Here is a 13,108-nt window from a genome sequence, read left to right as displayed (position 1 = left end):
CCCTCTGAAATACGAAGCGGTAGGCTACTTGGTGGAAACGTCGGACGACTCCGCCACAGCACAGGAAACATCGCTTCGCCGCTGCACCAACCCTGCATCTGGCTCGCCCCGCTTTCTCTCGGTCTCACGCATTCAGAGTAAACGATCAGTTCCACATCGGCGATCCAAGTTGCAGTGGCACACTTCTGTCTTGATGCCGCTCCACTGGGTTTGAAATCAAACAGATACGAGGTCGAAGTGCCGACTTTCAGCTCCAAATCCTCGCATACGCGTTGGGCTGGCGGAAGCCTTTTGATACAACGCAGTGGTAGAGAAGCACCGGCTGTAGTGTCACTCGCCTGCTTATGGACTGTATTGTATCCAGATACTACCACTGTTTGTCCTTGGTGCAAGTTAAATTATGGACATCATCTCCATAAAGTAGACAAATGTTAGTGTGACATTCTAACATCGTATTAAATTGTTCCCACCTGTCCTCCACTCACTGCTATCAGGTCCCGGTTCGAAAACCCTTTTCAGCAGTGTGGGGTTGTCTACACTGTGGGGTTTCCCCCCTTGTAAACGAAGACTTAAATTAGGGACTTTGAAATGACTGTTGGAGCATGAAAACCTACTTGTCTGCTAGGCCTTAGACAACCAGCATCTGCAATGACAGTGGTCCTCTGAATAAAACCCATCACACTTACTCCCTTTGAGTCCTGCTTGTCTTGAGAAAAAATAGAGAGAACAATGTAAACGCATTAATAAACAGTCACTTTTAATTAAGGCAAGAGTTGTACTGCTGGCTTCATCGACACTTATGATTCCTTGGTCCTACTCAGCAAAATTCACACTCATCTTTAGGCGATGAAGATGCTGACAAACAGTATTTTTCCACTGTCAGAAGGCATTCACCGATTCCACGCAGAAAAATACCCTCGCTAGAGTGCCTCTCCCACACAGAGCATGAATTTAATCTTTCCGCTTAATCCCCACGCTCGTGTTTGAGCAGCTCCTTGAAGCAGTGGCATCATCTACTGAATGTATGGGAAACAGTGATGCCTTCATATAAGGAGGTAATTCACAAAGCATCTAAACTAGTGAAATATGCAACGCAAGTAAAATGTCTTTGCAGATCTGAATAGTTTGTTGTAGGGCTGGAACCTTGTTACGGCTAGCGGTGGGCCACAAGACTGAAGGACTAACAGATGTGATTAAATGCATTCACTGTGTTATACATAAGAGAATGGTGCGTATTAAGGAACAGACAGCAAAGTCATGAGTTAAATGTGAGATTTATGGTAAAAGTCCTGGATGTGTCTTAAGCAACAACAGAACATTTTCATCATGAATTTCCTCTGGCAAACTGTTCCAGAGCTCTGATTTATTTGTCCCATTAACAGCAAATCATTCTTATATTAAAGTTTTCCCATGTGCGTTCCTGTAAATGGCCTAACATTGTGTAGCAGCACATTAAATGGGCATTATGAATTAAATGACTCATACTTTCCATGAAAGAATTTCCATAATAGCACTCCACAAACCTATCCCCACTGCCACAGTAATATACCAAGTGCCACATGTGGTAATGTAACCGAAGTGCAACGTTTATTGAAGCTCGCTGAAAATAAATGATCATAAAGTATACTATCCTTCAATGTAACCGTATTCACACATTTGGCTTTAACACAATTAAGATATAGGTTTATATGCAGGCAAACATTAAACCTGATGGACGACAGAGCCACACAGTCACATAAGTATGTTAACATATGGGCTAGCAGGCTCAAGGCACTGGAGGTCTTGATGATACTATACACTACTATGTACACATAAAGGCTCACATATATTGTACTAGATCTTGCCAAATATATATATATTTTTTATTATACTTTCAAGGGTTGCTGTGGAATATCATGCACACTGCACATGTCAGTGATGTCTGTGTGGGAGATATATGCATTTTTTTTTTGACTTGATAATCAGTTCAATATTTAGAGAATCGCTGTTTTTACTATATAAGTCTGCATTACTGCAAAAATAGCAAGCAAACAACTTTGACAAAATGGAGAATACCTAAGCTGCCACGAGGTCCTTGGACATCATCAGTATTACGCAGACATCCTAAGACATCTATAAGTTTTACAGACATGCCTTAGATAGAGTAGACAGTCCTCTAGATGCCCTAATAAGAGATGTCTTCGGATATGTCTTAAATCTCAAAACGTGGGGCACCCTGGCAGCAGAGTGGTAACACCGGCTGCCACATAAACACAATGTCCGGGGTTTGAATCCATCCTGGGACCCCTGTTGCATGTCATATCCATATATATATATATGAAGCCAATTAGTCCTCTTCAGATTAGGCTCTTCCTAATTTTTTGATTCCTGAAAAGTGTGCTCAAAGCACTGAGAATAAGGTTATGCCCCTGCAACCGGAGTTCTTGTTCCATACTTGATCTTCCTCTCAGTGGATCCGAGTCATGTTCAGTTTATCAGGCCTTCAAGGTCTATGCTGAGCCGGCACTGGGATCACACTGATTTTAGCTCAGGGCTTACGGGCTTTCTCTGCCACGAGCGGGAAAAATCACTGACCCACATTAGCTTAATTTATGGGGGCACTGGAGCCCCTCGAAGCAGTGAACTGTGTGATGACAGGAATGCACAATGCAGACATTAAAGGGACACCTACTGGTGGACTTCAGTCATTGCACTCTGTGTTCATTCATGTGTTCATGGTCATTCACAAAGGTCTTCATTCATTGCACTCCTCATTTGATTGATGGCCACAAGTGTTACACTTTCAGATTGTTTTGAGTTATTATTGTCATCCTGTTCTTTGTTTTTAGTGACCGCTCCCTCCTCCATCGCAATGAGCCCTTCGATGAAATTAAAATGGAATGTAAAACTGTTTTGTCTCAAAGTGATGGTACATTTCCCTCCAGTGGCTGAGTTTGGGTTTTTTTTTTCCCCTTGTTTTGAGTTAACAGGCAGGAAATGTCATTCTGGACAGTCCCTCCAAATCTGTGAATGCCTGTTGCCTAGCTGGTACCACAGTCACCTATGTGTGTGTAGATACAACACACAGTCTTCTTAAATCTGTCAGACTTTTCTTTGTGTTTCCATCCCTATGCATTGTTATCATCCTTGTATTGAAACTTATCATTTTATGTGCTTGTAAGTAGAATTAGAATTAAAAAAAAAAAAAAACACCTTTTCATACTTGGTACTAAAGCCTGATTGCCACCCTCACCAAATTAAAATGACTGCCTGCTAGAAGGATTAAAGTAGCTCCCTAGGGAGGGATGCCAATCACCGTTAAATCCAGTTGAGAAGACTTAGAGACTGGATGTCCAAAAATTTAAATCCACTTGTTCAGACATATTCAAATTGTACAGTATCTTAAATCCGTCATTATTAAAATACTTGCATCATTGCAAGGCATTCGGAACGTGCATGAAATATTCCAGTCTAATAAACTATTGTAAAGTCATAAATTCATCACCATTCTTCACCATCTCAAAGTATGCATACTTTATCTATATTATTCCCATGTAATATAAGCTTCTTCTTTGCGTTTTTTGGTGGATTGCAATACCAACTTTCAGGTGCATACCGCCACCTACCATGCCGAAGTATGTAGAACTTGATCTAGTTTATATTAGTCTATGATAATGAAATACAGTTTAAAATAATATGCTATATTCTATTAAACGATGCGGTGCTTACTAAGAATTCTATGACCCCTCTCTGAGTTTCCCACACCTGATGTCCATTTGTTCCTAATATCCCTTCTCCGAATCCCATCCTTGTCAGGCCTCTCTCACTCTTTGTTGCAAATTTACCCTTTATTCACTATATTTGACCCAGTGCATTATTATGTCTTCAGCATTTTCAGTTATGTTGCAATGTGCACATTCTTGTGAATTCACTTTTCCCAATGGAAATAGTGTCTTATTTAAACCAGTGTGATCACACCTTAATTCAGATAGGGCTACCTCCTCTCTGCCACTTCTTCCTTTAACACGCTGTACTCTAACTGTCTTTTATACTCTATAGTATGTTCTGCCCTTACTGTCCTCATCCCACTTTTTCTGCCAAAGTTCCGTTGTTTGCTTTTTGATTACTGCTTTATCTTCCCCTTTTCCGAATGGAATGTCCGTTATATGCCTCATATTTAGTGATCTTTTAGCCACCCTGTCTGCAAATTCATTACCATTTAATCCCATATGTGTGGGTACCCAACAAAATTCTACATCTACTCCCAACTTCTGTATTCCAAATAAACGTTGAAACATTTTAAACATTACACCTTCCCTGATTGACTTCATTGTCTGTAAGGTTAAAATAACTGCTGCAGAGTCAACACACAGAACCACCCTGTCAGGTCTCACTTCTTCCACCCACTGAAAACCAACAATCGATGCCATCATCTCAGCTGTATAAACCAATAGTTTATCTGTAATTCTATTCTCTAAATTAATTAGAAATTTTGGGATTTAGACTTCTGTTCCTACATGATTATTTTGACCCTTTGAGCCATCAGTAAATCTCTGTAAGTAATTATAAAAAAAGGATTCTTTATATACTGGTTAGCACAGTATCCTATTTCGCTTTCCACCCAATCTTTCTTTAGCTCTGTGATACTAAAATCAACTTTAGCCTTAGGAAATAGCCACGGGGGAACATCACTAATAGGAGTAGGGGGATTAAAACTTGTTTTTTTTAACATCATATTATTTTGCTTTATCTTTTATCTTCCATCGAACACCATTTCCCTTAAATCTGTCATAGTCCAAGCAGTCGTTTAGGACACTTGACCCCGTTGCACAAATGCAAAATCTCAAGGTTTTGTTTTGTATTCTAACAATTTTATTTGCTGCTGCACCATAAACAAAACACCCATAATCAATTGCTCTTCTCATCAACGCTTTAAGTATATAAATATACATATACATACACATACATATGTATATTTTTGTCTGCTTATCTGCTCCAAAGTTGTAGTCCGATATAGCTCTCATTAGATTAATTATTTTTTTAGATTTTGTTTCTAGTTTTAGCTTCATATACATCTTTCATCAATCCAAATTCCTAAGTATTTAGATTACTTTACTTTTTCCAACGTTTGCTGATATAAAGGTAGCCTCTGTTCATCTACCTTTCTCTTTCTATTGAAGTACAAATAGCAGGAGTTACTGGTTGAAAGTTTAAACGCCCAATTATATGACCACTGATCTATCTTCAGAGTAGCCTCCTCGATTTTTCTCAGGACACTTGCCCCATCTCTCCCCCTGATCCACAGAGCTCCGTCATATGCATATACTGATGAACATGTCCTCCTGTCTAAATTCATAAAAACATCATTTATCCCAATGTTAAGTAACAATGGACTAATGATACTTCGCTGAGGGTTTCCGTTAACCACATCGTACTCATCAGATAGTTCCGGCCCCACTTTAACCCTAAACTTTCATTCTGATAGAAAATCTAGTATCCAGTTGTAAAACCTTCCACCAATGACCATTCTGTTCATCTGAATTAGCAGTCATCCATTTAATATAAATATTTGATTATGGTTAACTTAAATCCACGTTTCTAAAGCGTCCTGACCTGGTCCTTCAGGCGCCTCGGACAGCTGTTTGGCTCTCTTCTCTGATTGGTCACCTGTCCCATTCCGTTCATATGACAAGCAAAATAGTGCTCGGTTGACTTTGCCCCGTTAAGAGAGAAAAGCCCCCTGAATTACCTTCGCCTGCACAACGCAAACATGTCCGAGGAGCGATCTGAAAGATCCGATGGCAGGATCGTGAAGATGGAGATCGACTACAGTTCGACTGTAGACCAGCGTCTCCCGGAGTGCGAGAAAATGGCTAAAGTAAGCAGAGAGTGAAAGAGGCCAGCGCCGGCTGAGTCATGGTGCATCAGGATCACTGTTAGCATCCAAGCTAACACACACTTGCCTTAGCACCACCCGGAAACTTTATACAACCAATGTATTGATTGCAAATTGCCCATAAAAATTGACGTATTTTTTAACTTTCACACATTTCTGTTACGCCCTTAATCCAACATACAAGTTTGTGTTTGTTATGAAGCTTGCTAGCATGCTAGTAGTCTTAGCAGTCTAGTCATTGGCAAAATAGCTAACTTGCTAGCCACGCGAAGTGTCTAATACCAATAACAGCAGTTAACATTTGTAATTTATGTAAGTAAGGAGTTTGGCTGACGCGGATTTTGTGTGTTTTCTGCTGCAGGAGGGCAAGCTGCAGGAGGCCATTGAGAGTTTGTTGTCCTTGGAGAAGCAAACTAGAACAGTAAGTCCTTGTATTTATATGGCGCTGTACAGTGTCAGTACAACTCGTTGTTTTTCCCTCTATGTAGATGTTGAGCCCCACATGAAAACATAATAAATACAATGACACTTCATGATATGATTGGGCAGTATTTATCAGCCCATCTCAATACACAGTACATTGCAAAATAAGCCTTAGACACACAGTCTGATTAAATATGCCCAATTCCCGAGCAGATCTTTTAACTGTGACATCTGCTTGAACTGACCTTAATCGTTGTAAATGATCATAATTTAAAAAAAAAACAGGGCACACAGACACCCAGAGCAGCAACAGTTGGGTGGAAAGGATTTTTTTCTCATCCTGGAAAACCTGTAATTCTCCTTTCCAGTCATTAAATTGTCATGGAAAAATGACGGAATCAACCAAAAATGTCCTAGAAAACAGAACCTCTGGATCCTGAATCAAGGTGGTGAGCACTGCCTTTATAGTAATAGAATTTCCCTGGAAAAATTAAAGTGTACGGGTCCCCAGCATCAAAGTTGTATAAGAAAGGACAATTTAACAGAGTTGTTGTATTAATGAAAAAAGTAATGAACTTACCGCAAAGTAGATATTTTTGTGTGTATTTTAGTCTTTGTGTTTACTTTTCTGCCCTCAACCCTTGCTCAGGCATCAGACATGGTGTCCACCTCCAGAATACTCGTGGCTGTGGTTCAGATGTGTTATGAAGCCAAGGACTGGGATGCCCTGAATGAAAACATCATGTTGCTCACCAAAAGGAGGAGTCAGCTCAAACAGGTCGGATGCCTCTTTTTCCCTGACAAGTTGTGTCTAAATATATTCTCTGTCCCACAGGCTGAAAAATACATTTTCTTATCATCCCAATAAATAAGACTGTTATTTGCAGTCAAGATATAGTGCATGCTTATCTACTATATTCAGTCTTATATTTTTAAGCCTTGGATTACCTTGGAGTAATCTTCCGTGAATGGCAAATAAACTTTTGAAAACTTTTAGTTAAGACAATAAACTTAATTTAAAGGACATGAAACAAACATGATTTTCTGCAGTCATTTTTTGGCAGGCTCTCATTACTGAGACCTACATCTAATCTAATTGGTATTTTGCTCTCTGTCTTATCAGGCTGTTGCCAAAATGGTACAAGAATGTTACAAGTATGTGGACGCTATGACTGATCTGACCATCAAGCTGAGACTCATCGACACACTTCGCACTGTGACTGCTGGCAAGGTCTGGAATATGTTGATGTTTGTTAAAACAGGGCTGTGAACTAGAGACAAAAGGAAATTTATGTAGATTTGAACTGCTGTCAAATTAAGTACTGCATGATACCCTGTGACAGATGGGGGAGGCTTGAAAGTATCAGGTTAACTATGAGGGAGGAGGCATTAAGAAATTTGTGTCTTATCAGCCGTGCAAACCTGCAGCTGTAGTTTACTTTTTTATCTGAGGCACTCTTTTTGTGTAATCACTGAAATCTCTCTCTTGTGTCCATATGCATTAAAGAAAATAAATGCATTGATTAAGATTTTGTGCAATTTGTGAGAGTTTACTATAAAAATTATCTTGCTCTGAGGAGTGGGTGTAAATGTGGTTAGGTATATTAAGGGAAGGTTGTGGTGAAGAAAATGTGACACTTCCACTCAAAACATAAGCCCCCTCCTCCTTGTTAATACACTGAGAATTTCTTCCTCACAGATCTATGTAGAGATTGAGCGTGCCAGGCTGACAAAGACTTTGGCCAGTATCAAGGAGCAGAGCGGAGAGGTCAAAGAGGCTGCCTCCATTCTCCAGGAACTGCAGGTAAGAGACTTATGGACTTATTTTCTTCCTTTTTAAGTTGAAGAAAAATCTGTAAAGTAGTAATGGGGACAAAAGAAGACAAATCTGTGTTTGAAGATTTTTTAAAAGAATTGGATTCAGGGGGAAATAGATTTAGCCATGTTGATATTTTTTGTCACCGCAATTATATATGGGAAAAATACAGAAACTAAACAAATGGAAAAGTTTCATGGCCGTTTGTATACAAAGTGCTTAGTATATATTTTTTTACGGCTCAGGTAGAGACATATGGCTCCATGGAGAAAAAGGAGAAGGTGGAGTTTATCTTGGAACAGATGAGGCTTTGCATTGCTGTCAAGGATTACATTCGTACCCAGATCATCAGCAAGAAGATAAACACCAAATTCTTCCAGGAAGAGGGCACTGAGGTAAGAAAGAGGCCAGGAATTGAGCATTATTAAAACACTGCACTGTTCCTTCGCACCCTCGCAATGACTTGACAACCGGTTAAAAAGCATTATGTTAATTGCCTGTGTGTTCACTTTTACAACGGCTTTGGTAGCAGTTTTTGTACTTGGTGAATCTGAGCTGAATAGTTTGGTGTAACTGAGCACTAACTCTTCCCTTTTGTCCCTTGGGACATTTTAGGAGTTGAAGCTGAAGTACTACAACCTGATGATTCAGGTGGACCTGCATGAGGGCTCCTACCTGTCTATCTGCAAACATTACCGGGCCATTTATGACACCCCCTGCATCTTGGAGGAAAGCAGCAAGTGGCAACAGGTACATGGACTTTCTCTGTGTGCAGAATAGAGTCAAATTAAATTATTATGGTACACTATTTTTCTGTTTGTTTTCAGGACCTTGGCTGTGGAGGAAACATTATGTTTGGAATTATAGTGGCTCACTTATAACAATGATAACAACCTTATATTTGTGCCAAAACCTTATTTTGCTCATTGGCTGTTGAGTGTTGCAATTAATACATTTGTCTTTCAGGCCCTGAAGAGTGTGGTTCTGTACGTGATTCTATCTCCATACGATAATGAGCAGTCAGACCTCGTGCACAGAATTAGTGCAGACAAGAAACTGGAAGAAATCCCCAAATACAAGTAAGACATACTTTCTGCCTCTTGGCCTTTTTGCTCCACTTTAAATTCAGTGAATAAGCCACAGGCATAATGAGATTTGGGCCTAATTTCATTAATAGAGAATATGCAATGACGTAATAAGACAAACATAAATCCTGAAAAAGTGAAGGCCATCTGAATTGACAATTAATTGTACATAGCGACATATCAGCCAGTCAGTGCTCTGAAGATTTTAAAGTGTGAGTAGCAAATGAATTGTGTATATGTTTGCCACTCAGGGGAAGTGACCATAGCAACTGTCACAAATGGTGATATCACGTGCATACCCTCCATAGCAAGTTGTGAACACCAGGGAATTTTCAGTACATCCTCCTCTATTCCCAGAGACCTCCTGAAGCAGTTTACCACTATGGAGCTGATGCGCTGGGCCTCCCTAGTGGATGATTATGGGAAGGAGTTGAGAGAGGGCTCACCCGACAGCCCTGCCACAGACGTCTTCTCTTATTCAGAGGAGGGGGAGAAAAGGTGGAAGGACCTGAAGAACAGAGTGGTGGAGCATGTAAGTCACACAGTCAAGAGTCTGGTCTTCTCACTTTAAGCTGAAAAATATAGAGGTCAAATTAATGAAAATAATAAGTTTTCTAAGGATGTCTAAACTTATCCAAACAATTCAGGTGAAAAATATTGGCTTTTCAAGCACTGACGTGTAGTGTCACAAGTTCAAAGCGCTATTTTAATACCTAAAAGACTGATTCTTATCCATTAATGTGGATGTGAATCAAATCGGATTAAAATGAGAAAGATTACAGAGATGGCAATAGAACTGCAATGCAATCAACATGGGAAAATTATGGAGAGTATATTGAAGCTCTGTAGATTCAGTGGTTAAACTGGTGGACTGCTATGTGTACTAAAGTACGCTAGAATTAGATTGACTGGTTATGGATGGTTGAATTGTGTGACCTGAAAGCTTCCCTGTTCCAACCGTAAATACTTTATGCAAATATTCTGTTGCAGATATGTATATTAATGAAATTCTCCCCTTTTCCCCCCAGAACATCAGAATTATGGCAAAATATTACACCAGAATTACAATGAAGAGAATGGCTGGACTCCTCGACCTCTCCATTGATGTAAGCAACAGTTTTACTAAGTAGCTCATGCAAACTGAAGCTCTTACTAACAGCACAGAAAAAAACACATTTTGCTGATGGATCAGTCAGTCTGTGTTTTTTTTCCAGCAATGTTGGCATTTTGAGTTCAAGATGTGTGTACTGAAGTGTACTGATTTGAGTAACTATGACAAATTACATGTTTTATGGTAGGTCATGGCTTGACTAAAATAGACTATGAAAATATTTATCAGATATTCTGAATTATGTGGTTGGCTATTGCACTCGCTACATGCATACATCACAAATGTACAGTCTGGAACAAATTCTGGAAGTATTTGGACAGTTACACATTTTTTTTCTCTAGGCTCTGAGCTTCAGCACGTTCAATTTGAAATAAAGTGCCAGGTCTCAGCTTTAATTTGAGTAGGTTTACATCAGAATAGAAAGAACTGTGACACATAATGCCCAAAATTTAGGGGCTCAAAAGATATTGGACAGACACACAAAGTCAAACAAAATCATCATATCTAAGTCCTGTGTCCCACAGACATCAGCAGACACTTTGTATCTTCCCTGGTGATGCTCTCCCAGAGCTTCACTGCAGCCTCCTTTAGCTCTTGCTTTTTGTGGGGTCTCTCTGCCTTTAGTCTGGTCTTAACCAAGTGGAATGCTGCTCAGTAGGACTGAGATCAGGTGATTGACTCTGCCAGTCGGATATTCCACCTCTTCACCCTGAAAATCTCTGGTTTCTTTGGCTGTATGTTTACAGAAAGCTCCTGTATAACTCTGCATTCTCCCTGTTGCCTCTGTTAGCCCTGACATCATTAATAAATGCCAGTGTGCCAGTTCCATTGGCAGCCATACATGCCAGAGCCATAACAGAACCACTGCTATGTTAGACAGATGAGTTGGTGGCCTTGGGTCATGAGCTGTTCCTTTTTTCTCCATAATTTTGACAGAGGTGGATTTTTGTTTCATCAGTCCATAGAACTTTGGACTGGAGGACTCTGTGTTTTTGTGAACTGCAGCCAGGGCTTTCTGTTTTTAGGGTTTACCAGGGATTTGCATCTTGTGGCGAATCGTCTAGGTTATGCTCAGGAAGTGTTCTCTCAAGCATTGACAAGGAAACATGTACTAATGTATGCCTACATCCTGGAGCACGTTCTTGACTTGTTGTGCAGTCATAAAGGGGTTTTTCTTCACCGTGCAAATGATTTTCTGCTCATCCACAAGACTTGTGATCCTCAGTCTACCAGCTCATTTGCCATTTTCTAATTTCCCTGTGAAACCCTGCTTTTTAGAATGCACCTGCTTATTTTGGCAAACCAACCACTTTTTAATATCTCTGGGATACATTTTTGTTTTTTTTTTTTTAGCCTCATTATTATCTTTTTCACTTGTGTGGTCACCTTTTCACTCCTCATATTGACCTCAAACAATCACCTCAATCTAAAGGGCAGCTCTCAAATCTCAATCTCAGACATTTAGTAGCCAAGTGTCCAATTACTTTTGAATCCCTAAAATTTGGGCACTTTGTGTTAGAAGGGCTAAATCGCTTATACACTTCTTTCTATGTTGTTGGAAACCTACTCACATTAAAGCTGAGACTTGGCACTTTAATGTACTATCCATTATTTTATTTTAAATTGAATGTGCTGAAGCTTAGAGCCTGAAGAACAAAAAAATCTGTGTAACTGTCCAAATACTTCCAGTCTTGAAATTATTAACTTAGTCGTAGTAGTTGAGGGTAACTAGGTACTACTAAAATTGAATTCGAAAAATCTATATTATAAAATAACTTGTATTACAGATTGTTTAGCTGTTTGGAATAGTGTAAAAGTATCTGTGGATGTTTTTAAATTTGAAAAATATCTTAATTCAGCCAGTATGACTTGCAGAGTTGCTTTTGCATAGTAAGAACTAATTTTCAGGATTTGGACCCACAGAAGAGAATTTTGAAAGACACTAACATGATGTCTGTCTGCTCAAATATTTTGTCAGGAATCCGAGGAGTTCCTCTCCAGCCTAGTTGTAAACAAGACCATCTATGCCAAGGTCGATCGGCTGGCTGGCATCATCAACTTTCAGAGGCCCAAAGACCCCAATGACCTGCTCAACGACTGGTCGCACAAACTCAACTCTCTCATGTCTCTGGTCAACAAGACCACACATCTCATTGCCAAGGAGGAGATGATCCACAACCTGCAGTGAAACAGGAATAGAGTGTGGGATTTTTTTTTTTTTTCTGGTCCATATTTGTTGTTTTTTAGTTCCGTCTGTGGGAATGTTTTTGAATATACAATATATTGGCGGACTGTGAATGCAGCATTATTCCAATGTCACATAATTGGAGAAAAATCTGCAGCACATACACAACACCCCAACTTTGTTCACTTTTTTTACTGTCCAGTAAACCATTGACAATAAACACATGAGCACCTCCCTTCTTTGCATCCTTCTGTCAGCGTTGGCAAAGACTTGATATATATAGCATTAAGCATTAGCATTTACTGCCGTATGAAAATTTGGCTGAAATCTCGCGTAAGTGTGTACTTAACAATGTAAACAATAAACTCCTCACATTTGGTTAACCATTGTATATAGACTTTATATTTAACCTAACTGGCATATGTTACAATATGAGTGTTAAGGTTCTTGTAAACATGACTGCAACACTTCATTCAGTATATTCTGTTTAAAAGTTTATCTTCTCTCTATAGTTTTTTGCAAAATTCGACAAGAAGTGAGAGTCGATGTAAATGGTGAATCAAATTTTGTCCAGTCCATGCAAGTTGTTTAATTAAATACAATTTAATTCATT

General features: G+C 39.4%; 1 protein-coding gene across 1 annotated transcript; it reads left to right on the top strand.

Annotated features, from left to right (window-relative positions):
- The first annotated feature begins 5,606 nt into the window (after positions 1 to 5,606).
- Positions 5,607 to 12,878, top strand: psmd12 (proteasome 26S subunit, non-ATPase 12). The gene is made up of 11 exons (XM_040147457.1): positions 5,607 to 5,857; positions 6,237 to 6,296; positions 6,948 to 7,076; positions 7,422 to 7,529; positions 7,998 to 8,102; positions 8,360 to 8,509; positions 8,730 to 8,864; positions 9,081 to 9,193; positions 9,557 to 9,731; positions 10,228 to 10,305; positions 12,289 to 12,878. The coding sequence occupies exons 1-11, from the start codon at positions 5,750 to 5,752 to the stop codon at positions 12,496 to 12,498; spliced, it is 1,371 nt and encodes a 456-aa protein (XP_040003391.1). The 5' UTR covers positions 5,607 to 5,749; the 3' UTR covers positions 12,499 to 12,878.
- The last annotated feature ends 230 nt before the right edge of the window (positions 12,879 to 13,108 follow it).

This window comes from Xiphias gladius, chromosome 15, assembly GCF_016859285.1.
Source record: "Xiphias gladius isolate SHS-SW01 ecotype Sanya breed wild chromosome 15, ASM1685928v1, whole genome shotgun sequence".
Taxonomy (NCBI): domain Eukaryota; kingdom Metazoa; phylum Chordata; class Actinopteri; order Istiophoriformes; family Xiphiidae; genus Xiphias; species Xiphias gladius.
Note: the sequence above shows the minus strand (reverse complement) of the source record. Positions and strands in the feature narration are given on the sequence as shown.

Coding starts and splice junctions, on each gene's coding strand:
- psmd12 (XM_040147457.1), top strand. CDS start 5,750: ATGTCCGAGGAGCGATCTGAAAGATCCGATGGCAGGATCGTGAAGATG. Junction 7,530..7,997: donor GCACTGTGACTGCTGGCAAG/GTCTGGAATATG, acceptor TCTTCCTCACAG/ATCTATGTAGAGATTGAGCG. Junction 9,732..10,227: donor AGAACAGAGTGGTGGAGCAT/GTAAGTCACACA, acceptor TTTTCCCCCCAG/AACATCAGAATTATGGCAAA.